The 26,878-nt window shown below is 45.4% G+C and overlaps 1 protein-coding gene across 1 annotated transcript in view; it reads left to right on the forward strand.

The window, feature by feature from the left end:
• The first annotated feature begins 15,243 nt into the window (after positions 1-15,243).
• The window catches only part of EHF (ETS homologous factor), an 80,460-nt gene continuing 68,825 nt past the window's right edge, over positions 15,244-26,878 (forward strand). Inside the window, exons 1-3 of the mRNA XM_074997484.1 lie at positions 15,244-15,348; positions 15,643-15,714; positions 16,518-16,568. Of these exons, the coding sequence (XP_074853585.1) occupies positions 15,655-15,714; positions 16,518-16,568 (111 nt within the window). The 5' untranslated portion in view covers positions 15,244-15,348; positions 15,643-15,654. The remainder of the gene's footprint in view (positions 15,349-15,642; positions 15,715-16,517; positions 16,569-26,878) is intronic.

Below are 26,878 nucleotides of genomic sequence, written 5' to 3' on the forward strand. Positions count from 1 at the left end.
AATAAGGGGGCGGGGAGCTTTAAGGGGCTGCTGCACGCAGCGACCATAGAGCTCAGGGGCTGGAGAGAGCATCTCTCAACCCCTCAGCTGATGGTCGCCATGGAGGACCCCGCTATTTCGATGTTGCGGGACGCGGATTGTCTACACGTGCCCTACTTCGACGTTCAACGCTATTCCCATCTCCTCATGAGGATAGCGACTTTGATGTCTCGCCACCTTACGTCGATTTCAACTTTGAAATAGTGCTCAGCACGTGTAGACGTGGCAGGTGCTATTTTGAAGTTGGCACGGCTACTTCGAAATAGCCGGCTAGTGTAGACGTGGCTTTGATGTCCAGCCATTCTCCATCCACTAGGATATGCTGGCTCCCAACAAAAGTAGCTGCTGGGCTCCACCTCAAAAGTCGCTGCATTTTAGTGGTGGATGAACAGCTGTAGAGTGTTTGAGGATCATTGAAAGCGAAAGGCTATGTCGTTATTAAAAGCAACGGAACAGAGACATTGACAGTGGCGGAGGAATTGCACAAGGAGCAGCCGAGCCAACAGAAAAGGATAGTTGTAGTGTAATGTAAATTAGTTAATACTTAGACCAATCTGGATCAACTCACTTCAGTTCCTAGGACAGAGAGATAGCCATGTTAATCTGTATTCTATCAAAACAGAAAAGCAGTCCAGTAGCACTTTAAAGACTGACAAAATAATTTATTAGGTGACGGGCTTTTCAGTAAAACACAGACTTTCAGGTCATTGACAGAATGGCCCACTCCATTAAAGTGCTGGCTGACAGGCTTGTGAGCTGGGAGGTTTTTGATGTCTGTTTTTGTGTCCATTCATTCTTTGTCGAAGAGTGTTTACAGTCTGTCCTATATACATGGTATGTGGGGATTGTTGGCAAAGGATGGCATGTATGATGTTAGTTGAGGAACAGGAGAATGTGCCCATGATTCTGTAAATAACATGGTTAGGTCCAGTGATGTGGTTGCTGGTGTTATTGGTATTATTGTGATATAGTCTGTGGTTGCTGGTGAGAATCCTCATAAGGTTGGGAGGTTGTCTATAGGAGAGAACAGGCCTGTCACCTACGGCCTTCTGGAGTGTGGCATCCTGATTAATGACAGTTTGTAGGTCTTTAATGATGGATTGCAGTGGTTTGAGTTGGGGGCTGTAGGTAATGACCAGTGTTGTTCTGTTATTGGTTTTTTTGGGCCAATCTTGGAGTAGTTGGTCTCTGAGTATTTGTCTGGCCCTGTCAATTTATTTTTTTACTTCTCCCGGTGGGTAATTCAGGTTTATGAATGTTTGTTAGAGATCTTGTAGTTTTTGGTCTCTGTCAGTAGGATCAGAGCAGATGCGACTGTATCTAAGGGCTTGACTGCAAATGATGGATCCTGTGTGTGCAGGATGGAAGCTAGAGATGCATAGGTGAAAAACTCCTAACTCACAAACCTGTCAGCCAGCACTTTAATGGAGTGAGCTGTTCTGTTAATGACCTGAAAGTCCGTGTTTTACTGAAAAGGAACTTTAACAATTGTTTACAGAGAGAGAGTTCAGAACTATCATTTATATTCAACTTTGACACATTAACATGTGGTTTGAACCAGGACAGCAATTACCTGACCCATTATAAGGACTCTTTTGCATACTTCGTTTTATCTAACTCTTGACTTCCCCACCCCACACCCCTCTCCTGCTTTCCCTCTGCTTTTCTGATTTGTCAACCTTGATAACAGTTTTTCTGATTTGTCAACCTTGATAACAATTTTTGGACTTCTGTACTTTATATATTGAGTCTGTTCTGGTATGGCTATGATCTAAAGAAGTGGATCTGTCCCACAAAAGCTCATCACCTATTAAATTATTTTGTTAATCTTTAAAGTGCTACTTGACTGCTTTTTGTTTCGACAGTTCCTAAGACTTCATTCTTATTGTTTCTCTTGGCAGTAGGTGTGCAGGAGGTAAAGATTTAAGCACGTATGTCATGTCAAATCTCCTGTTGTTCCCATGCAGATTTGTTTTCCTAGAAGTGAAAGTGCCAGTCCTGTTATTTGGCTTCCTTCGATGAGGTTTGAATTTACATTTTCGGACTCCAAAAGATCAGCTTGTTGGCGTGAATATTCAGTGAGAAATGAAAGTGGTGTCATTTGTAATGAATGTATCAGATCTCATCAGCAAGGTTCATTTTAAGAGGATCAGATGTTTATGCCACTAGTCGGGAAAGACGGCAGAAAAAGAAGATCTGGATGGAAAACATTTTGTATCCCATATGGATCAAAAGGACAATTCATCCAGAGATTAGCAAAGGATTGTACGTAATGGATTATCCTGTTTGCGAACCTCCAGTAATGGAGATGCCACGTTGGAAGAATGTCTGCATAAACTTGCAAGACTGCTTTCAGTTATGCTTCTGCTCTTCTTGTATGCTGTTTTCCTTTCCTAGATTTAAGGAACTTACATGGCTCCCCTTATTGTGGTATTTGAGTGCTTCACAACCAAATGTATGCTCACAACACCCTAGTGTGTTACAACATTGCTATTATTCCCATTTCACAGATGGGGAACAGAGTCAATCAGACAGACAAAGGGTACATCTCCACTTGGAGCTGGGGCAGTGAGGAGATGGATTTTCATTAGTTCTGATTGAGCTATCATGCTGAACTTAGAGTGTAGCTGCAGCGGTATAACTGGTTAGCCACCTCACATGTGGGTTTAGGTTCCAGATGGGCACAGTCACAGGGCAGTCATCCCTTGCTGCCAGCCATGATTTTGTGACTACAGAATATTTAGTGCACCCAGGCACACCAGTGGGGAAGGGCGGGTAAGGAAGGGGGCAGTTGCCCCTGGGCCCGGTGTTTCAAAGGGGCCTGGAGCTCTGGCTACTATCACCACCACCACTGCTGCTACTATGGCAGCAGAGGTGGCCAGAGCTCTGGGGCCCTTTGAAGAGCTGTGGCAGTGTTGCTCCGGTTGTGCACAGTTGTGGGGGGTGGGGCAGGAAAGTGCCATGGTCTAGGCAGAACTGAGAGCTGTCTGCCCTTAGCTCTGCCCCTTCTGCTCTCGGTCCCTCTCCTTCTGGGGCACAGAACTGGCCCTCCCCCCATGCCCTGGGGCCCATGGCAGCTGTTCTCATTGCTGAGTGCAACAACTTGATCAGATCTACCAGGGCTCTGTCTCCTTGAGGTGCAATCACTTACCTCCCCAGCAGCAAGTACAGACACAACCTAAGTGACTTCTTACACAGGAAGTTTGGCAAAACAGAGACAGCACTGGAACCCATGGTCCCACGTCCCAGGCCATTGCCCTAACCTCTCCACCATCCTTCCTCACGGTGAAACCTTCCAGCATCTCTTTTCTCTGTTCTCAACTTGCATGTTCTCTGCCATTCTCTCTCCCCAACACATCCCTCCCCTCTATTTCCTTCTATGTCAGTTTCTTCTCAGCCTCCTTTCTTCTCTACTCATCACGCTTCCCCACCCAACTAGTTTATTTCCTTCTCTGACTTCATCCATCCTTTTACCACTCACTTTCACAATTAATGAAAGCAGAGCAGATGGTGCAAACTTGTTGCTATTTTTGAAGACACATTTGCTCATTTTAATGGAAAAATCCCAAATGCATACAACAGTGAAAAGAAAAGACCATCGCAAGTAGGCGCTTTCTGGAAACCTATAATGTACACATGAGAGTAAGACTCACTCCTGATATGTTTATTAAACCTCTCTCAAAAAGACTCCAAATTGATCTCAGCAGTAGCCAGTCACCATGCCCCATGAACTTTGAATTCATGGAGGCAGCATAAGGATTTCAACAAGAAATTCTCTTTTGCTTTGTAAGCTTCAGGGTGCACGAAAAACAAATGGAGACTATTGCATCTAACAGAATGGATCTGACAGGCTGTATAACAGAGCATGACTGATGTAGGCCAGAAAGACAGGGCACCGGAATGGAAATAAGGATCTTTCTCAGAACTCACATTTGTGTACTCGGTATCTCTAGTCACAAAAAAGGCGGATGAAACCTGCCATTTAAAGGGTAGTTTTGTAGAAATGCTTCTGGACCTCAGAGATCAGAAACAGCTCCCACTTGCTGTTATTAGGAACACAGAAACAGCAGCAGTAGGTTCTGTGTCAACTTCATCATGCACATTCCTGCCAGGACTACGGTTCTCAGAGCTCTGTGGATAAACTAAGAGAAAAATCTCCTCAGGCATGGGGCCAAGTCCCAATGGTTTTCTCTAAGTTTCGGTCTGTATTTACCCATGCATATCTCCCCCGGCCAAACAGGGACATGGGGAATGACCCCTGTCCCGAACAAAACAGGACCAATGGTCATCCTAGTGAGACTCCTGGCTTCCCTGAGCTGTGGGTGGTAGCCAGTGCTGTCGCACAGAAGAGGTCCTGGCTGCCCCAGCTGGGGGAAGCTGGACAGCTCTCGCTCCAACCCCACTGCAGCCATGGTTCACCTCCACCTTTGGCTCCAGCTCCTCCTCCATCGCCCAGGCTCTGGATCCAACCCCACTGAATCCCCAGTTCACTCCCCTCCCCACGGCTCCCATCCAACCCCTGTGGCCCTGGCTCATTTCCAGCCCCCACTGGGATAAGCCGGGTGGCAGTTGAGCCACCACGCAGTCTGGCTCCCAGCTCCTGGGAGGCCAGTGACAGTTACCCTGTGAAATACAGGACAATTTGCCCCTTTTGCAAAATGAATCACGACGCCAGAATGATGCCGAAATACAGGGCTGTCCCGCTGAAAATGGGACGGACGGTCACCCTACCCATGCAGAAACACCACCTGACACTGAGCTGAGAAATCCTTTTACAATTTGCCACACAAAGGACGGAGTGTGTTACTCAAGGCCAGATTCAGAGTTGGTAGAAATTGTTCTAGAACTTTGGCTCTAAGACATGGCTTTGAATTGGCACCTTACGGTTTAGCCCATGTTGATTGCGATATCATAGAGTCATAGAATACTAGGACTGGAAGGGACCTCGAGAGGCCATCGAGTCCAGTCTCCTGCCCCAATGGCAGGACCAAGTACTGTCTAAAGCATCCCTGATAGACATCTATCTAACCTGTTCTTAAATATCTCCAGTGATGGAGATTCCACACCCTCCCTTGGCAATTTATTCCACTGTTTGACCACCCTTGACAGTTAGGAACTTTTTCCTAATGTCCAACCTAAACATCCCTTGCTGCCGTTTAAGTCCATTGCTTCTTGTTCTATCCTCAGAGGCCACGAAGAACAAGTTTTCTCCCTCCTTCTTATGACACCTTTTTAGATACCGAAAACCACTACCGTGTCTCCCCTCAATCTTCTCTTTTCCAAACTAAACAAGCCCAATTCTTTCAGCCTTTCTTCATAGGTCACTTTCTCTAGACCTTTAATCATTCTTGTCGCTCTTTTCTGGACCCTCTCTAATTTCTCCACATCTTTCTTGTACTGCAGTGCCCAGAACTGGACACAATACTCCAGCTGAGGCCTAACCAGTGCAGAGTAGAGCGTAAGAATGACTTCTCATGTCTTGTTCACAACAAGAGATATGAGACTGATCAGCGTCTCAAAATGAGAGGAAGGCAGCTGTTCTATCCCACAGCACAATTGTGCTTTTTAAAAGAATTTGTCACCCCTACGGCTTTATGCTCTAGTGAGATGGATCACTTATGTGACACAGGTGAGCATGATTGGATACCAACAATTCCCACTGTGGCTTATTACTGGTTCAAACATGGCTTAGATTTCAGCTGACCAAAACTAACATTGTTCACTGTCCCTTAAATCAGGTTCATTTGATATTGCCTCAGTTTATAGCCCATTATTATTATTTTTCTTATATCTCTTACAATCACCTGGGCTGCGTCTACACGTGCACGCTACTTCGAAGTAGCGGCAGTAACTTCGAAATAGCGCCCGTCACGTCTACACGTGTTGGGCGCTATTTCGAAGTTGAAATCGACGTTAGGCGGCGAGACGTCGAAGTCGCTAACCCCATGAGCGGATGGGAATAGCGCCCTACTTCGACGTTCAACATCGAAGTAGGGACGTGTAGACGATCCGCGTCCCGCAACATCGAAATAGCGGGGTCCTCCATGGCGGCCATCAGCTGGGGGGTTGAGAGATACTCTCTCTCCAGCCCTTGCGGGGCTCTGTGGTCACCGTGGGCAGCAGCCCTTAGCCCAGGGCTTCTGGCTGCTGCTGCTGCAGCTGGGGGTCCGTGCTGCATATACAGGGTCTGCAACTAGTTGTTGGCTCTGTGTATCTTGCACTGTTTAATGAAAGTGTGTCTGGGAGGGGCCCTTTAAGGGAGCGACTTGCTGTTGAGTCCGCCCCGTGACCCTGTCTGCAGCTGTGCCTGGCTCCCTTATTTCGATGTGTGCTACTTTGGCGTGTAGACATTCCCTCGCTGTGCCTATTTCGATGTTGGGCTGAGCAACGTCGAAGTTGAACATCGACGTTGCCAGCCCTGGAGGACGTGTAGACGTTATTCATCGAAATAGCCTATTTCGATGTCGCAACATCGAAATAAGCTATTTCGAAGTTGGGTGCACGTGTAGACGTAGCCCTGCATGGCTACAAGGAAGCAGAAGTATATTACATAGGCTGTAAAGAGTGACAGTGAATGATACTGTAAGTACCAGCCTAGGTTTGTCTGTCAAATAGACCAGTATCAAGCCCAGTGTGACTATTTCTGTCACTCTGTCTGGAGGGGTAGATGTGGATAGGTAATGAATGCAAGAGGGTGTACCATCACAACAAATGCTCGTGTCTCTCTCTTGGGCCAAGTCTCGCAAAACAACTGCTTCCAACCAGGACTTATTTACTGCAGAATTATATGTAGTAAAAACAACTGGTATTTTGCAATCAGAACAATAAACAATCACACATCAAAGATGGGTAAGTGATATTTGACCGAGGGCTTCCTGACCTTCCCCTTTGTTTTTCTTCATCCTTAAGTTAGTGCTGCAAGACTAATTTTAATATGTTTTGTACAGGGAAGTATCTGCATGGAACTAGTCACAGTAAAAGGAAGATCAGCATCCCTAGCATACCCGTTTCAAATGGTGGTGCAGCAGTCAGATTATGTAACCACACGAGGGTCAGTTAATCAGCAAAAGCAAGCCATCAGTTCAGGTCACATCACAGTCATTTTCCCCATGTCCTCTCCTGTCCTGTGCACCAGGATCTCACCACCTTGCACAGAGCTGGCCTGAGGACTTTGGGGACATCTAGCAGGGAGTTTCTTTGGTATATACACAACATTTAAGCAAACCCAGCTCTGAACTAGTTTGGCTCTTACTGTTTACAGAAGAACCCTCCCATCACTCTGAACTAAGAGATCCTGGATTATAAAAAGCACTACACATACACACCTATCGCAAGAACAACACTGCTTTCACAGGAACTGTTTTTCTATAGTCAGAATAAATAGCAATAGCCACAGAATCTACATAGTCAAATACTCTCAGCTGTTACTGGTAAGTGATTAAGTCTTGGATTTCTAGTGCACTTAGGCTGGCACAGATAGTGCTCAGGCATTTTAGACCACTGTGGGTGAACTTGTTCTAGGGACAAGAGGAGTGAAAACAGAGATCTGATTCAGGGATGGATCCTGGATCCCTCCCAAGTTTCTTTTCATGAAGATTTAGCTGGGGTAGGAACGGCACAGATCTGGAGGACATTGTTGGAGTGGCTATTAGGAGCTGCTGTCTGCAGGAGCACATGAGGGCAGCCCCATCTCTTCAAAGGGTGCCTGACCCAGTGCTGCTGCAGACCAGAATCTGAGATCCATTCCACATTTGCATCAGTCTCTAAAACAGCTCCAGCCCTCAGCACCCTCCCCTTAACAATCAGCTGATTAATAATTCAGCCAGTGAATCAATTCTTCAGCCTTTAGCAAATGAACTCAAAATAACCCAAGTGACAAACTTCCATTCAGGCCGCTGGAATTTTTAAGACTGTCCTGAAAATAAACAAATCCTGTAGATTCTTTTCTAAGTCATCAAACCCAACTTGGGACAAGACTAGAGTACTGAACAGAGCCAGCCCAGGGACGATAATGAAATTAATAACATGTTTAAACAAGGCTGACGATATGCATGGAATTCTTACCAGCTCTCCTTCAGAGGCTGACCTATCATTAGCGTCCTAGGGATCAAGGATGGTTCTCTTCTTCAGTGTCAAAGAACTACTGACAAGGACACCACTTGCTGTTATTCTTGAGGAGCACACTGATTGTCATTTTATATTAGAATGTTTCCATGCTGTGCATTTCCCTGTACTGAGGGACTCTGCCCAGTGGCAAATGGCAGGCATTTACAACAGTTTGGGAATGCATCTGTGAGGATCTACAGATCTGCATGTTATGCATCAGGGCTTCAAACATATGAGCTGCTGTTTCATGCCCTAACTTTTTCTGAACATGCAAAACATGAAATCGCTAAGCACATGTTGCATTTGGATATGAAATCAGCTTCCTCCCCCCCACCCATTTGATTCCAATTGCTTTTCGCACTCTGGAAACTGGAGTCGACAGGATTGGATGTTACCAAGTTACTTTGTGCTGCTCATGTTTACCCGGTGCAAAGTGGTCCAAAAATAGCAGAATTCCCTTCCACTGGAACAACCCTGCTCCTGTCATAAGGGAAGGGACAGACGTGGGCAGAAGATGAGGGAGAAAGGCAGCTATGCTTGAATTTCCAAAGGCGTTAGGTCCCTACAGAGTCCTTATGTAAGTGACACGATTAAAACTTGCCACCAGACATCTTTACATTGCACCAGACTGTGCAATTAAGAAGCATAGAGCCATGGCAGTCTTCCAATGCATTCCTGTCTCCACTGTACTGGAACCAGATCTGGGACTATACAGAATCAAAGTAATGAAAGATAACTGGTATAATCCGGCTGCTATAGAAAATATGCATAAACACTGTCAAACACACACACATGTAAGGCTCAGCCTCTGCTAAAACTCAGGATATACAGATACACAGTTTCAAATGGGAATATATTGAAGTGCACTATGAATTTTCAGTGTGCTATTGCAGAGCTCACCTGGGACTTTTTTGAAACATGCACTGTAGAGTCACGTCCTGGCTTGCTGCACACTAACATCCCTTGTAGAGAGGGCCTTACACAATATTCTGGGTTTTGAGAGAAAAGAAAGCCCATGGCGCATCTCTAGCCTTCAGAAGAATTGTGGGAATTCCTCTATGAACTACTTGTGATACATCAGCCTGAAGCAGACTATGTGACAGGCAATCCCATGCAATAAAATGGCTGCACGTCTCTAACATCTTCCAGATGGCTAATGAACTGAGGTGGACAAGTATTATTATAGGCCAGTTTTACAGCTTGGGAAAGTGAGTCACAGAGTGGTCAGTTGACTTGCCTAAAGACCCCTAAGGGCACCTAAAATATTAGTGGCAAGGGAGAGCCAGCAATACAGTATGGGAGTTCTGAGGCTCCTTGTTCCTTGGCTTAACCGCTCGCTATGCCAATGCCCTCCCTTCCCTTACAATAGCTGGAAATAAAGCAATTGGCCACCTTTTGAGATAAGTTCACATGTGTGTAGACAAAGAGGAAAGAAAATCTTTGGCTCCACCAGATTTCGGTGTGCTCTTGGGTCACTTAACCAAACTTTTCCTTTGACTCCTTTGTACAGCAGAGGCAATACTACCTCCGCTCTCCAAAGGGGCCTGGAGAGGCTGAGTTCATTCATATCCCAGTATCATTTCGAGATCTTTGGATGGTAGGTGGTTTCTGAGTGTAAAATATAGTAATACGTGCCACACTGTAGTCTTCCCTCACAAAACGCTGAAATGTGTTTTGTGCTGTCTTCTGTGTGAAAACAGATGGGCTAATGCAGCACAACCCTTTTCTGTATATTTTTCTACAAAAGCCACTCAACGTCAGACCAGAGATAAACCTAGTACAGTATCCCTGAGGCTTCGGAGGAAGGGGAAACCCCCCAGAACACACCTGGCCTATTATGAAATGCAGCGATCGGGGGGGGGGGTGGGGGGGTGGGAGGAAACATTCCTTCTTGACCCCTGCAGGCAATCAGCTGACACTGTGAAGTGTCAGATTTAAGTAAGCATATCATTATCTTAGTTTGTGTAATGGAAAAAGGTTATTTAAGTGAGTGGCGTCTTTTAAAACTTTCTGCCTCACTGGTTTTGGTGATAGCAGTGAATTCTACAGCTATACTATACCTCGCAGACAGAAGTGTTTCCTTCTGTGGCTCAACTCAATAGGTCTCCTTCACTCTGAAGACATCTTTGAAAAAGACATGACACATTCTAAAGCAGCAGTAAAAAAAAACAAACAAAAAAAAACAAACCTCAATTTCCCCTTGTTTTCTGTATATGAGAGATGCTGGTTATTAGCTATTTTTTGGTTGCTGTTTTCCAGAAGTTAATGATAAGTGAAAGACCATTTTCTAGTGCATGTACGGCACTCGTCCTTACAATGAATAAAACAACAAAAAATTGTTGTTATACTTACAATCAATGCTCCACGTCTCTCACACAAAGTAAGACAACACACAGTTTTAAAAACACAACTTGTCCAACATGGCTTCTCCAAACAGCTTCTTCCTTGTCTAGGTTTGTGTAGATATCATAGTCCTCCAAATTGCCATCGCTGTTTTTACAATAGCCTGCAAAGCCAAACTTCTCAGCTACTTGCAATTGCTTAGTACGGGGGGTCCCACCAGGACTTGATCTTTATTGCCAAGAGACAGGGCCACATGTTTGGAAGCCAGGACACAGCGGAACGCATAGCTGCACAGCACAGGGAGGTACATGCACGTTTGTGTCCTGCCTCAAATGCTGAGCTAGCAAACTCATTACAAACGGAACCTCTCTTCTAAAGGAAGATATCAATTAGCATCATGGGAGCTGCTAATATCAAAATTCTGCTAACATTAAAGCCATTGAGATGGAATTGGTTCTCATAATAATGGAAGATTGTGGATACAGTGGTTGCTGGTTGTTAGCAACCTTTTTGAAAACAATCGCATTTAGAGTTCATCCAAGTCAGTAGACAGTTACAGAATGTGAGAATTTGTAGTGATTATAACTCACGTAGTTCACATACCAGTTCCCACTATGCACTGCTGTAATATTCAGAACATAGAGTTAAAGGGAAGCATTGGGCTTGTAGTAAGTCTGCTCATGTTTGCTGTTGAGAAAGCTCTCCTATAGGGAGGCTATAACAAGGGGGGAGAAGAAAGAAAAATGAAGGTTTCCAGCTGCAGTATGAGGGGACCTGGAGATGGAAAGCAATGGCATGCTTGGCTTTTGTTTTAAGCCATGATCACAGACAGTGGGCCATATTCTCGGCTCTGTTCCATTTTAACTGCTTGCAAACAGGGTGGAGGGTTTGATAAGGAACAATTTCTGGCTTTGTGACTATCTGCCCAGGCCCAGCCCTGAGTGCCGATTAGATCAGCTGTGGGGCTGACTGAACATGAAAGGACTCATTCACCAACTGGGAACTGCTAGAATGAATTTTGCTCTGGCCACAGCCCAGCGCTGGCAGCTGCACGTGCAGCTGGTATAGTAGCCAGCTATATGCCCCAGGGAATTCTCTCATACAAGGGAAATGCCTGGGAAGGGATCTGGGGCCAGTCTGCTCCCTTTGCACCACCTGAGTGACACAGAGGGCGGTGACCATCCGTCCTGTTTTTGGTGGGACAACCCCCCAAATTATTTTAACAAAGGGAATAATAGCCCTGTATTCGGCCCCCAGCACACAGCCGCAGCTGCCAGCTTAAGAGCACATAGAGATCATGTAATCACATGCTCTCTGGCCACACCAGTGGGAGCCAGCAGGGAGGCCAGCAGAGTGAGAGGTATGTTGGGGCACAGGGGTGCCCAAGGTGCAGGGAAGCCAGGAATGCAGTAGTGCAGCTGCTGCCCGGTTTCCGGCTCCCCACACCTCAGGGGAGCTGGGAGGAGCACTGGTGTGGCTGCTGCCTCCTTCTCAGCTCTCCAAGGTATAGGGAGCCAGGAGCCCACCTGTGTGGCTGCCACCCAGTTCTGGGCTGCCTAGGGCATGGGGAATCCGGGAGTGCGCAGGCATGGCTGCTGCCCCATTCCCAGTGCCCCAGGTGTGGTGCAGTGGGGGGAGGTCCCCGGGGGAGTGGCAGCCCTTGGCAGCCACAGCCAGAGAACCCACCCCCACTTCCCCTGTCCTGTATTCAGTCGCCCTACACAGAGGGAGCAAAGAGTGCCCCAAACAGCACAAATTCTGCTCTCATTTACTCTTTGTAAATCTGGAGTAGCTCCATGCCGGTTGGTGGAATTGCTCTGCATTTAAACTGGTCAGTGATGGAATTTGGGCTGTTTATTCTGCGGTTGGTAAGAGCTCTGCTTCTGCACCAGTGCTGCCTGTGCAGGGCACTTTTCTTTCTGATGCCCTCAGTGAGAAGTAGAAAGCTCAGCTCCTGAAGAATGTGTCTCTGAAGCATGGGAGCTGACCCTTTAAAAGCACACTCGGAAAGTTGACATTGTTTGCCTGTATCAACAAGCTTCCCTTCCACTTATCACACAACAGAGGGGCCACCCAAACCATAGAGATTACCAAAGTTTGCTCAGGTATTTAGGCCTTTGAATAAGACCCCCAACAACCATTAACTGGAATTACACCAGCTACTAGCTCATGAGGATGTAGCTTCAATGCCACAGTCTGCAACCAGATGCAAAGCCAGCAGGTGATGAATGTGGCCAAACTCACATTTCTCATGCAGTTTTTTGGCACTTGAATGTTTGTCTGAGGCTGTGGGAAGCAACCTGAAAATTGTAACAAAGCCCCAGTGCTCACAGCTGAACCACTGCTCACCTAGCCTCAGATTTATCATAGGTCAGTGTGACTGTCAGATCAGAAGCTCTATACAGTAGAAGTATGAACAAATGGGTGAGACAATGCCGAATTTGGAGGGATTAAGTGAAAGATGAAACTATAAAGAGTTGGAGTCTTAGTTTCTTAGTCCCTTGAAATTTAAAGGGACTGAACAGTAACCTCTTCATTGCTGTGCACCTGTGCATGCCCTTGACTCTTCCTGTAAAGGCTTCCCTTTTGTTTTATAGGGGTTGGAAAGATGGGCACCCATTGACCATAGACTCACAACAGTGCTCTTTGGCTGAACCGTTTCTTCTCTGCTACTCGTGAATATATGAAGAGGAAGAGTTTCCCGGGCTCACTGGCTCTCTCTAAGCATTGACTAACTTTCTTCATGGAGACGTTCACCTCTCTAAGGCTTATGTCCACCACTACAGCATAATTCAAATCTAAGGCACTTAGCTCTCGATTTTAAATTGGGACTGTTCACACATCAAATACCATTATTTTGAACTTAGGGGGCACTAAGGCTGATATTTTTACTCTGACAGCCTGAGTAAGATTTTTTAAGATTTTGGGGGCTGCCTGTCACTTGGGTGGAATTTTCCCTCCTGCATCAAAGATTGCTGGGGCTGGCTGTCACCAGGGGAAAGTCTCCTGAAAAAATGGTAATTGCCTTTCCACTGGAGGGGAATGAGAGCAATGCAATGTGGGAAGATGACACCACATACCCGCAACCACTTGCAGTACATTTTTTCCCATACTGCACCAGTGAAAAAACCCAGAATGCTACAGGGCTGAGGGAAATGTGGGAAAGGTTCCCACGATGCTCTGCTACAATAGTCACTGTTTGGCGATTTAGTGTGGCAGCATTAACTCCACTTTGGCAGGACTTTGTGGGGAGGTGAGGATACTCAAATTTGAATTTATAAAACCCAGCATTACGAAAACGATTTTAACAAAATTGAATTTATCTCATAGTGTAGACGTAGCCTATGACACCAACTCAGAGCAGAGAATTGTTGGAAGGATTCCCAGGTTATTGTGGATAACTATCTGGGAGAGTGGTTATCTCCTGTCAAGACTGTGTGGCTGCTCTACAATGGTGGAGACTGAAGGTCATGAATGAAATTCTGGCTCCCATTGATTTTTCCTCTCAACTTCAGTGGAGCCAGATTTTCACCTACATGCTGGCTGTGTGTGACAGGCAGAACAGGTATTCACCAAGGATGGCAAAATCTTTAGCAGTTATGGGCAAAATTCACTGATGGGTGTACGGCCAGCACAAGGACTATGTGCTACCTACATCCAACCTCAACTCTCTAAAAGAGTGAGTCAAAAGTGGTGCATAGGTCAGTTCTGGAACTTTGCATAGTGCAAATTTCATTCCATGTGAGTGAAGCAACTTGTGGATAGTGCACACTAGCCTCTTTGCAGAAAGCAGCAAAACTCCTAGACCCAGTACTGGAAATTGCTATAATAATACCTTTCAAATGTCAGCTCACCAGATGAGCAGCGCTTCACCCTCAGCTTCAGCTTGCCTCATGGCAGTTCACTAAACTCTCAGGATCCTTTGGGCCATCATGTGGAGTGGCTCAAAGTATTGGATGGGGCTCGGTGAAAGGAACACCTGTGTTTTATTTTCCGACCTGACACTGTCTTTCTGTGGGATAAAGACAGTGACCTTTCTGCTTCAGGTCAATCATCTGTAAAACAGTTATCAGAGCACTCACCGCACAGAGGTGCCCTTAGGATCTATTTGTATTGGGATGGGGTTTTAAGGTCTGTATTATTTTAGCATGTAGACTTCTTCCCTAGAATGACCTTGTGGGCTGTCAAAGCAGCAGCCCTGTGAAGTGCAACTTTTGCTCATTGGAATTCAAGCATGAAAGACAACGTTCTGTGTCTGTTTCTCAAACACTTTGGGTGCCATAGAAGGCTTTATGCTGCCAGTGTATTGGCTCAAACAATGATTCTAGTTGCTAAGGAATTAAGCATAGAGGATTAGCAGGGAAATGCCACATTGTTTATGTGTATAAAGAATAGTACTTAACTCCTTGTGCGTCCCCACACAGAGTGCATAGCATATGCAGCAACGAGGGCATTTAGCTATGACTGTTAGGATTTCCATTGTTCATTGTGGGACTGCATTCATTTTAGAGCAGGGGTCAGCAACCTTCCAAGGCAGAGCGCCGAAATTTGACCTTTGGACCTCTATGTATGGTCTAAGTGCTGGTGATACTTTTTAAAGTCACTGATAGTCCTACTTACAACTTAATAAATAAATAAATTAAGGTACAGAGTTTTACCGTTTAGGTGCTGTTTGGTAGCATTAGCTCATCTTTTGCTACTCCACAGGCGGATCTCCCAGGTTTCCTGCTGCCTTAAACAACCCACTTACATCCTTCAGAAACCTCTTCCTCACTTTTGGAACAGCCCCAAAATGGTTGTTTGGTGTTTGGTGCTGGAAGCAGATGAAAGTTCAAGGGAGACAGCAAGGTCAAGAGGCAAGTGCTCTTAAAATCTGACTTACACCTGAATTGTGACCCTGCTACCGAGGCCTGCATCCCCTGGCCAGTCACTGGGGAGTGTTGTGGGCAAGGGCAGAGTTTCAAAGAAGCCTTGGGGAGCTAGGGCCTCCATCTTCAGTGATATCTAAGCACATAATGTTCTTTAAAACTTAATGGGAGTTGGGCATAGAAGTCCTGTAGGTGCTTCTGAGAACCTCAGACTTGGCTGCTCGATGCCTCAGTTTTCCTTTCAGTAGAAGATGATAATTGTTCTCTCACATTCCTTGCTAGGGAGCTATGGCAAACGATGGTTTATCAGTCAGGACCCAATTCAGCAAATCACTTAAACACGTGCTGGACATTAATGGTATGACATTTAAAATGGCCTATATTTATCACAGCTATGCATGCAACTGTGGTAACTGTATCTACAAGTTAGAGGTGCTCTTGTTCATGCAATTCTGAAAATCTGGGCCTGACATTTAATAGTGACTCCCTTCCCTTCAGGACAGTGTATCTTAAATACATTGATGTTTCATGCCTATTGAAAGAAGATTAAGTGTGCCCTCTGACAGTTGCCGTCAAGATAATAGCAATATCACTGAGGCAGCCTGATCTCTCTCATTAGGCGAGTGAAAAGTATGCAAAATTTATTTCACCAAAAATGTAACTACAGTTAGACTGGTGTAAAGTGAAGTCTACAATCAATTTGTTTGATGCTCAGCTATTTTAAATGAGCAATGGTAATTTATAACTTAATGGCACTGCACAGATTTACAGCCAAAGATATGGCCTGCAATCTCATTCATAGAGACTAGTTGGTGACTCAGCATGTCTGGTCCCGCTCCTGGTGTTTCTGAATTTCTGTAGCTGCTGCTGTCAGGACCATTGCCCATTCAGTTACTTCCAGGATTTTCACTGCTACACCTAGAAAAGGTAAGTCATCTTCGTCATCCAAAACCCAGCACTCCCGAATCACTAAATATAGCTACTTCCCCAATAGGACCACTCGGACTGGTCATGTGGCTGAGCCTCATGAGGCCTTGCCTGTTGTGCTTGGCTCTTCTGAATGCAAATTCTGTACACCATATAATGTTATGCAACAAGCAAGTTGCTTCATCACTTACCAGATACAAAGTCCTGACATACTTGTGTTGTTTGTTGTTACAGGAATGCAATATGAAGCAGAAGAATGAGGGCTGTTCGTTACACAACAGTCAGGTTGGCTACATGTTTTTGGCTCCCCTTCCCGCCACCATTTTAAAACTACATTTTCACAGTATTACTTGTAAACGGCAAGAAAAATTAAGCTCTGTGGTGTCAAGTGATATGCTTGATCATAAATGATATATGAAGAGCAGTATGGGGCAGTGTAAAGAACTCACGGTTAAGGTAGAACACACCAATTATTCTTGAAGTTACATTATAGAGTGGCAATCAAGCCAGCTGTTAAGGCATGACAGGGACAGAGCGGTAGTACAGAACTGGAAAGCGAATACCTTTTCCTTTGAGTCAATACCAGATTTGTTTTCTTTACATGAGCAAAAAAAGTAGTTTTTCTTTTTTAAAAAAGTGTCCTATCTATGAATCTGTTTTATTTGGCCAGTTAAATCAAAGCCATTAGCTACCCCAGATTCTCCAGTACTATACTGCAAAGTTTACTCATTTGTTCAATCTTTTCAGACGAGGTAGACTACCTCTGTTGAAAGAAAGTGTTGTAGACCCAGTTCCCTTGAACTTTTTGAAACATAACAAGCAGTCCTATGGTACTTTAGAGACTAAAAATGTATAAGGTCATGAGCTCTCATGGGTAAAACCTGAAGAAGGGGGTTTTATCCATGAAAGCTCATGACCTAATACATTTGTTAGTTTCTAAAGTGCCACAGGACTGATGGTCTTTAACTTCCCAACCAACTAAGGCCTGGTCTACATTAGGGATCAAAGTCGATCCCAGATGCACAATTCTAGCCAAGCCATTTGCATGGCTAGAATCTGTGTATCAAGATTGACTTTCTTCCCTGGTGTAGATCAGGGATCTCTGTGCTTGCATCGACGTTCCTTACTCTATGTGTCAGCCTGGAGTACCAGGGTCGACGGCTAAGCCCAGAGAGACCGATTTTGCCATGTTTTCACACACATGGCAGTACTGATCCCTGGAAGATCAATTGCATCACGCCAACACCTGCCCTTCTCCTCCCCGCCCGCCCCCCCCCACAAGTATATACCTTTCCAAGCCAGGCTACACCTACTTACCTTTATAAAATATGTCATTGTTTCTTATTTTGCACCATTGTCCACGAGATGGTGCTCTTTACTTTGTCATGAAATGGCTTTCCCTTTTATTTCCACACTGATTTGAAGCCTCTAGACGGGTAGAGCTTCTTGTTCACATGTGCCTTCTGTGATCAACTAATGCATATTGTACTGCGTGACTGTACTGGACCTGGTTTTTGTTGGACAAACTGCTGTCCTAGCTCTGTTATGCACCATGCCAGAGTGGTTTTCTGTGTGGTTAGAGTCCAGACATTTACTCAGGATGTTTACTGCACTGTAATGTTGCTGCTAAATATTATAACTTTGTGTTATGACAGTACAATAAGGGATTGGCATGCTACTGAGAGACATCATGGTATGATTAAAGAAAAGTTTTCAGAGGGAATTAAAGAGTGGTGTTCCCCAGGCTCCTCTGCACTGGATTAAATGCCACATATTGTAGGCCTCAGCATATTTGTCAGGCATAGAAAAATCCATGAACTGCCTCATCTGAGGTGTTTTACCTCTCCTGGGACTATGGACTGGCTACCACAGTCTAGAACCATATGTCAATGGAGAAAATGTTGCAAGGCCCATGAGTCACACTGAAACAAAGTTGGAGTCATGTAGAAAATGCATTTGATGTTGCCACAAACTACCCTGCCCCCTCCTAACTCCTGGAGCAGGTGTTTGTTTCCAAAGGAAATTCTGCTCCCTGATGACAGTAAGGTCATGGGTATGAGTACAGAGGCGGAGTTGTGGCACCTAGTGAGCCTGGCTCACTTCCGGGCCCTTGTGGCTTGGAGGAACCAGACCTGAGTCCAGTACTAGAAGGGCAGTTGGAGAGGGAAAACCAAGAGGAGGTAGGATGGGCAGCTCCACCCACAAGAGAATAATTAATCCCTTATATACCATGTTCCATCCCTTCAGCCCTGTGCTCCCTGCCACATTTTTGAGAGGCCTCCAAAACCACAACACTTTTTATGACAGTATTTTTTTAAAATAATTTTTGCATATTTTATTTGCCTTCTGGCTTTTTTACTTTTAAGGTCACGCTTGAAGCTCAGGTCATGTCTTTGAGCTTTTCTCTTAAACTATGAGGGCCAGAAACTTATTTTTAAAAAGCTAAAATGCAGTCACGTAGCACTTTAAAGACTAACAACATAATTAAGTAGGTGATGACCTTTTGTGGGGCAGACCCACTTCTTCAGATCTGGAGATAGTGATGCACTGGAAATGAAAAAGTTGAGAGTCTCAAGTAATGGCATCACTCAAGAAATTGGGGCCTAAGGCTATGTCTACGCTAGCACACTACATCGAAGTAGCCTATTTCGATGTTCTTACGTAAGAACATCGAAATAGGCTACTTCGAAGCGTATCGTCTACACATCCTCCAGGGCTGGTGCCATTGATGTTCAACATTGAAGTAGCGACGGAGAACGTCGAAAGGAGCTGCCCCGGAAGGAAATGCGGAGCATCCACACACACACGCATTTCCCGTCGAAATAAGGGGCCAGCAAAGGCCCAAGACACTTCCTTAAACAGCCCCTCCCAGACACACTCGGCCTGCACAGCACAAGATCCACAGAGCTGACAACCGGTTGCAGACCCTGCGCATGCAGCATGGATCCCCAGCTGCAGCAGCAGCAGCAGCCAGAAGCCCTGGGCTAAAGGCTGCTGAATGCGGCGACCATAGAGCCCCGCAGGGGCTGGACAGAGCGTCTCTCAACCCCTCAGCTGACGGCTGCTATGGAGGACCCCGCTATTTCAACGTAGTGTGATGTGGATCATCTACACATGCCCTACTTTGACGTTGAATGTTGAAGTAGGGCGCTATTCCCATCTTTGGATAGCAATAGCAATTTTAACGTCTCACCGCCTAACATTGATTTCAACTTCGAAATAGCTCATAGATGCGAAGCGTACTATTTTGCCATTGTGCCAGCTACTTCGAAATAGCCGGCTAGTGTAGACGCACCCTAAGAAAAACATGAACTTTCCTGAAAATTGCATTGAGCTAATGAATTGGCAACAATTTGGTATAGTACAACGACATGCTGAGGGTAGTAGGCAACTACTTACTTCCATCAGTCCTGACTAAGGTCTTCTGGAGCTCACATGGAAATCTGAAGACTTTCCTCTCCTTCTGTTTATAGGAGTTACATAAGCTATTTGCAACATACCTGTCCCACCTTTTACTATTTTGCTTTACTTTTTTTTCTTTGCTTTGTGGTTTCTCTCCATCTCAATCTAAACCCATTCTTTGAACTCTTAGTGTTTTCCCATAGAACATTTGACTGAGTGTGGTGGTACTTGAGTTCAAGACTTAATTCTTTAATCAGGTTTTTGCTTCAGTTTAGAATATTTATTTTTGACCTTGGACATTAACTCTCCCTCCCAGCCACTGAATGACCATGCTGCCTGGAATGAAAGGTACCGAAAGTCAGATGCAGGGGTGGAGGGGACAGCTCTGAAACTTTTTCAGTTGCAAAATAGTGTCATGGCGTGTGAATGGCCGAGAAACAATGGTTTAGACCTAAATAAAGCTTGCCCTGGGGCACTGAGGCCAAAACCCTGCAAAACTTCTGGTGGGAGACACTCATGTAGAGGGAAGAAGGAAATCTGCATCCTGATGGCAGAGACACAAGGGAGCCTTATGAAGTGCCTCCAAAGGATGTACAAGTGAGACCTACCAAGTAATTCAGTCTGCTACCTACTAGCAAAGAAATATCAAAGCCCCTCCATGTTAAAGGGATGTGCCATGTTTGTACACTCCCAGGTGTGGAACTACAGGTGACCCTATTCTAATTCCTCAGCTGGCTCCTCATTAAGTTTCCTATTAATGATGCCAGCAAGGCAAAACCAAAAGAACCCATCAAAACAAAAAAGTCCTCCCTGCTTTAAGGGGGACTCAGGAAGACAGCACTCTCAACAAAGCTCATAAAGCCTTACCTCAAGGCCCTGGATGCAAGCTCCCATGTTTAGAGTCAGGAACCAGTTTCTCTGGTCCCTACTTAGGCAAGCAACCTACATAACTTTAAGTCCTCCACTCCCCACCAAAGCCCTCTTCTTGCCTGAATAGCCCAGCATCAAGACAGGGTCATGGGAGCTATGACTGTATTCACCCTGGCCTGAGCAGTCAGGTGTAAAATGTTCTCTAAAGTAATCCATTTTAAATAAGGGGGAATCCAGACAGAATCCAGCACTTTCAGTATAGAAGATCTACCCAGGCAGTCTCTTGCTGAGCGAGTTTCAAACTCTCAATAGTAACCCTTTGCCAGTCAGATGCTGAGCATCATCAGCTCCCATTCATTTTAATGGGAGCTCAGTGCCTGGCAGGTTCAGGTGTGGCAGGTTCAGGTGTGCAGGGTTCAATGGGAGCTAAAGATTGTCAGCACCTTCCAAGAAAGACTCAGAATTTGGTAGGATTGGGCCCAGGAACAAGAACTAGATTTGGGTATCACAAACAGCTACCTGAACAAACCTCTGCACACAGGAATAAAGAAAACAACCCCAAAGGTTATGAGAGCTCATTTGGACTTAGTGCCTATAGGCTTAATGCTGTTCTGAGCTTGGCATTTAATGATCTCATGTTTTATTTCATGATGCAGCAAACCCATTGTGCCTCTGAAATGTGTGCTTCGTGCTCACTGAACTACCATTGCCATCGCCATTACCTTCTACCAGTAGGACTGACAACCATGCCAGACTGCTGGGCAAAGTGGATCTTGCTCCCCACACTCCTGGAAGGGGCAAGGCCTCAGGTGGAGATGGGACTAGCCTCCCTCAGGCTGCCTAGAATGCTGCCTGGAGCACGCGGTCCAGGGCTCTGTCGGCAATTTAAAGAGCCCACAGCTCAATCCACCACCGCTGTAGCTGCAGCCATGAGCCCCGGGCCCTATTGAATTGCTGGGCCCTGGGGTAGTTGCCCCCTGTGTCAATGTGCTTGCCTTCAACTGATAGCTCAGGCAGGCTGAATTTAAAACCCCCCAAAATCTGACCCTTCCAGCCAGGATGACTGTTCTAGATCTGTCAGATGTGCCTGTGTCAATGAGCGTATGGATTAATGACATGTCAGGTTTCATGTACCAAGCACAAACAGGCATAGTAACTAGGGCAATCCTAGCCAGCACTACAACCTCAAAGACCCGAGGATAACTGAACATAAGAAGCAGGCTGCTGGAACGTTAATGGTCAGGTTTGTCAGCAGCCTGCATGTGTTCACAGCAGCAAAGGAATTCAAAGTTCAGCTTAAACTTGGCTTTTACTTACTGGGACAGTCCCCATAGATCTCCATCGCTGATATAGCATCAAGCCGTGGAACTGGCCTTCTGCCCACCTTCCTTCTGGCTGCAACCCCCATCCCTCTCTAGCTTTTCTGTCATGTTCCCTGGGCCTGGCTTCCCCCATGTACCATCCTCCCTCCTATTGGTTGTCATGTGGTACTTTATAGAATGGAAGTACTTGGAAATTCCTAGGCTCTCCCTGGCCTCAGTGGGGAACAAGGTTCTTTGTCTCATCAGTGGCGCGGGGGGGGAAGACTTCACTGTACCAGTAGCTAAATGGATTTCCTCCCTCATGTGCAGTGCTGCCTGGTTCAACTCCCATTTTAAATAATTTCTGGGAGGTGACCACGACTATCCAGACATGGTAAATAAAAACACATTCAGAAGCACACTTTGTTCTGACGGGGCATGGGCATCAGGGCTTCACGAAATGCTTACCCTCAGCAGAGGAATATAAACTCCTTTCACTGTGCGATCCCAGGAGAACTAATCAAGCAAGAACACTTTTAGCCTAGCCGGAGGGACAAACTCCCTTGGATACACTTTTGAAACCAAGCAGAAAAGATACTGCACAATGTTCTCCTAGGCACTTTTGTTCCAGGCAGACACAGTTAAGCTCAGATTCATTAACGTTGAAGCCAGGAGGTGTCGTCCCTTCTTTGAGTGCTCAAGAATAAATGACTTTCCTGTTTCTTCACGCCTTATTTGTCATTTGGATCTGGACTGCCAATAGATGTGGTGTAAAATGAACAATGTGGGATGCTTTTGTGAACAATAGCTTTTGCTGATACACAATCTTACTGAATATGCTGAAGGGATTACTTTTGCATGGACACAGGGAATGGCTGCATGATCCAATACCCTCATTATTTCGTTGCAAAGATCTGCAGCCTGCAATTCTGTTCCCTAAATGAAGGGATGCAGGCTCTGTGAAGGAAGGGGTAGGTTCAGTTTCCTAGTAAGGCCACTGCTCTGGCAGCATGACCAGGGGATTGGAATGACTCAGCTCTTGGCCTGCAAACAAAAGTCACAAAATAGAAATGGAGTTTGCAGATGGCCTCTGGCCATGGCAGCCCAGATGGGCACGGTGGATCAAATGAAGCCCTTCAGCAATGTACTGATTGCTAATATTATCTGATGTCCTTACAGCTCACTGCACATCTCTCCTGTACTCTGGAATTAGTCACTATCTCCAGGTCTTTGGGAACTCCTTGAAGTCTACTCCAAACTCCATTCAGTCGCTGATTTCAAGGGCCAAACTCTCATCCATGCAGGCAACCTAAATACACAAACTTTGCTCGGGGAAGGCTAGCTAGGGTCCACAGGATGGGGTAAGGAAGCTGCCATATTCAGTAGCAGTATGCTCCTCCTGCATCCATAGGGCAGCAGTAGCTTCGCTGTCCTGGGAAGTTGCACACTTTCTATAAAGTGTGTGAGGGTTACTGATAGATGTGTGCACTTGAAAATGCATCAGCTCTGGGAAGAGTTGCGTACATAAAAGTCCTGAATTTGCTTTAGTAGTGCATGGTAGCCCTCTAATTCTCTCTTTCTCAGCAGTCATGTTAGTGGTATTTTGTTCACTTGAATGCATGTGAGGAGAAGAAGGGTCAAACGTGCACACAGCTCTGCACTTGCCCTTAACAGGCACTTAACAATGTATTTTCATGAGTGCTCACAGTAGAAGAGGTCCACTAGCCATCCTGAAAAAATTATCCACTCTGGGAGCAGAAACAATACCATGGGACTTAGGCCATACAGTCTACGTCTACACGTGCAGCCAACATCGAAATAGACTATTTCGATGAATAACGTCTACACGTCCTCCAGGGCCGGCAACGTCGATGTTCAACTTCGACGTTGCTCAGCCCAACATCGAAATAGGCACAGCGAGGGAACGTCTACACGTCAAAGTAGCACACATTGAAATAGGGATGCCAGGCACAGCTGCACACAGGGTCACAGGGCGGACTCAACAGCAAGCCGCTCCCTTAAAGGGCCCCTCCCAGACACAGTTGCACTAAACAACACAAGATACACAGAGCTGACAACTGGTTGCAGACCCTGTGCCTGCAGCATAGATCCCCAGCTGCCGCAGAAGCAGCCAGAAGCCCTGGGCTAAGGGCTGCTGCCCACGGTGACCATAGAGCCCCGCAGGGGCTGGAGAGAGAGCATCTCTCAACCCCCCAGCTGATGGCCACCATGGAGGACCCAGCAATTTCGACGTTGCGGGACGCGGATCGTCTACACGGTCCCTACTTTGACGTTGAACGTTGAAGTAGGGCGCTATTCCTATCTCCTCATGAGGTTAGCGACTTCGACGTCTAGCCGCCTAACGTCAAAGTTAACTTCGAAATAGCGCCCGACGCGTGTAGACGCAACGGGCGCTATTTCGAAGTTGGTGCCGCTACTTCGAAGTAGCGTGCACGTGTAGACGCAGCTGCAATGAATAGGGACTTACAAATGGCAAATATTCAAAAGAAAAAGCTCAAGTGATTGATTGGTCAGAAATGTGTAGGTTGAAATAGATTTGCAAAAGCCATTTACAAAATAATTTGGAATAATGAACCAGGCTGTAAAAGCCTTAGATGGTCCATGGATAATTCACAGCAGAGAGTAAACTGGTCACTGAATCATTCTACAACCTCTACTCTTCACTCAGTTAAGAATCATTAGCTCATCTCCTTGAAGGTGAATTATTGAGTAAAAACCTTGCAGGGAAAAAAAAATCAATGCACCAAATTTACCCTTTGTTACTGATGAACAGAGTGGTGAATAATTGCTTCGTGTTGCTGTAGCAACTGATGCTCTGAAAAAGTGTGCCAAGTCTGAAAACATTTGCCTCAGGAATCTCTCTGATAAGGTGATGTTCTTTTACCCTCTTTCTTAGAGGAACAAAAACCTCTCACAGCTTTTCACCCTGTGGGGTTGAAGAGAGGCAGTAGCGTGGGTTCCAGCCATTGGGATGGTGTGGAGGACTGGGCACTAGCACCAGGGCAGGAAGCCATTGGTGCACAGGGCATCAGCTGCTGAATAGGAAGAAGGAAGAACAGGGTGCCAGCCATTGAAGAACTTCTGCACTGTTCCTTCCCAGGCTGGATCCTGCTTGGCCATACCACACACCATATCTCATTAGCTCCCTTTATTCCCATTCTTATGCCTCCAGCAGCCCATTCACAGTAAGCTTCCTTCCCATATCTGGATCACCACTGGGAACTCAGATTACACTATCAAATGTACTTCATTTGTGAATGGAGAATTAGCTCCGGCAAGCTAGTGACACCTCTCAAACTCCATTAGCTTTCCAGTAAAACCTTTAGGAGTTTCAATCCAGAAATGCCGAAGTCTGAAACTGCACCACTAAGAATAAAAGTCAAATTCCTTCATTGTCTGAACTTCCCTTTCTTTGTTAACCTGTGATATCCTAAGGTGGAGCAGATGGTGTTGGTGTTCTGGGGCAAACCTGATCATTTAAATTTAAGTAGTAATAGGCAAGTTTGCATCCATGTTTGACTGGTGTGCAGATGTTCAAATGTACATTTTTCATCATGCTGTCCATTTGTTACTATAGGTTGAACCTCTCTAATCTGGAACTCTGTCAATCAGCAACATCCATAATCTGGTGTGATTTTAGTTAGCCAGATGACCACTTATATCATGGGTGTGACCAAGTTTCCTGTGACCCCATAAAGTTTGTTTACAGCCACAAGTCCTGGCTCTCAGTGGTCTGTGCTGTTATGTAGCTGTAATTTACCCCTAAATGTCTTCCAAGAGCCCAATATGCGGTGGAAGCATTGGTAATGTTGCTAGCCAATATTGACCTCCCATGGTCTGGCAAATTCTCTCGTTCAGCATCGGTCAGGTCCCCGGGGGGCTGGATGAGAGAGGTTCCAACTGTATAGCAAAAGAAAACCAGTGCTACCGTTTGCCTTCTGCCCATATTGGCTACTGATCTCTTTGACTCAGGGATGAAAAGGGAAGCATGATGCACAAAGCAGAATGAAAATACACATTTTACAGGCACACGTCAGAGTAGTACTGAGCACCACAAGAACCAGGGGTGGGCTGGGATAGGAAGGAAGTATTTGTTAATTACTTATTACTAACAGGAAGCAGAACATCAATCCATCCCGCTAAATACATGAAAATTCATTTTGTCCAGACAAGTTGACCAACTATTTATTGAGTGGCAGACAGTGGCTTGGTTGCTAGTATTTCATTCAGGGACATTTCTCAGACTATTTCCTGAGGATCTTCGATTTCCTTAGCAAGTTGGCAACAGTATTTTTTCAAACACAACAGCTGCCACATTTTATTTGCAGTTTACATTGTTGCCTGAGGCACATCCCTGCCTGTCATTGCCACAAAATGCAACTGCTGCATCACCTCACAAGGAAGCTAAATGTTTTCAGTGTAGAACAGGACTGGAGCCAACATTCCCTACAAGGAGTAGACCTATTCATGGCACAGAAGATGCAAAACCACAGGTATAGGAATTAAAATTTTCAGGTATACCATTGGAGTTACTTTGTGCCAAATGCAGAATGTTAATAACGAATGCTTTTATTATATAATTTAGGAAATTAGTCAATGAAATTGTCATTACATAGCAGATAGTCATTAGGTATTATGGTTATAGGTCTAAACAATATCTCTGAAGATCTGAATCACGGCTGTAGACATTCAGATATGTTGGCTTTCATCCCACATCTGTAGATTAATCACTGTAACAGGCCTCAATCAGTTGTCATTCACATAAATGATCATTCATTTTCCATGTACTGTATAGTGAGTCACCAGGTTCAAGATATATTACCCTTCCTTGCAAGAAATTTACAGTCAGCATAGCTGGATTTCAAGGGATGTCTGGGTTTATAAAGTCATTTGGAATAACTTGAAAGATACTGACAACAAGCTGACAATGCATCTTTTCTTTAGTGACATATTTTTATATTAAAATGATGAGTGTTTCAATGTTTTTGTTTTTAGGTGTTT

Source organism: Carettochelys insculpta, chromosome 6, assembly GCF_033958435.1.
Source record: "Carettochelys insculpta isolate YL-2023 chromosome 6, ASM3395843v1, whole genome shotgun sequence".
In the NCBI taxonomy this organism is placed as follows: domain Eukaryota; kingdom Metazoa; phylum Chordata; order Testudines; family Carettochelyidae; genus Carettochelys; species Carettochelys insculpta.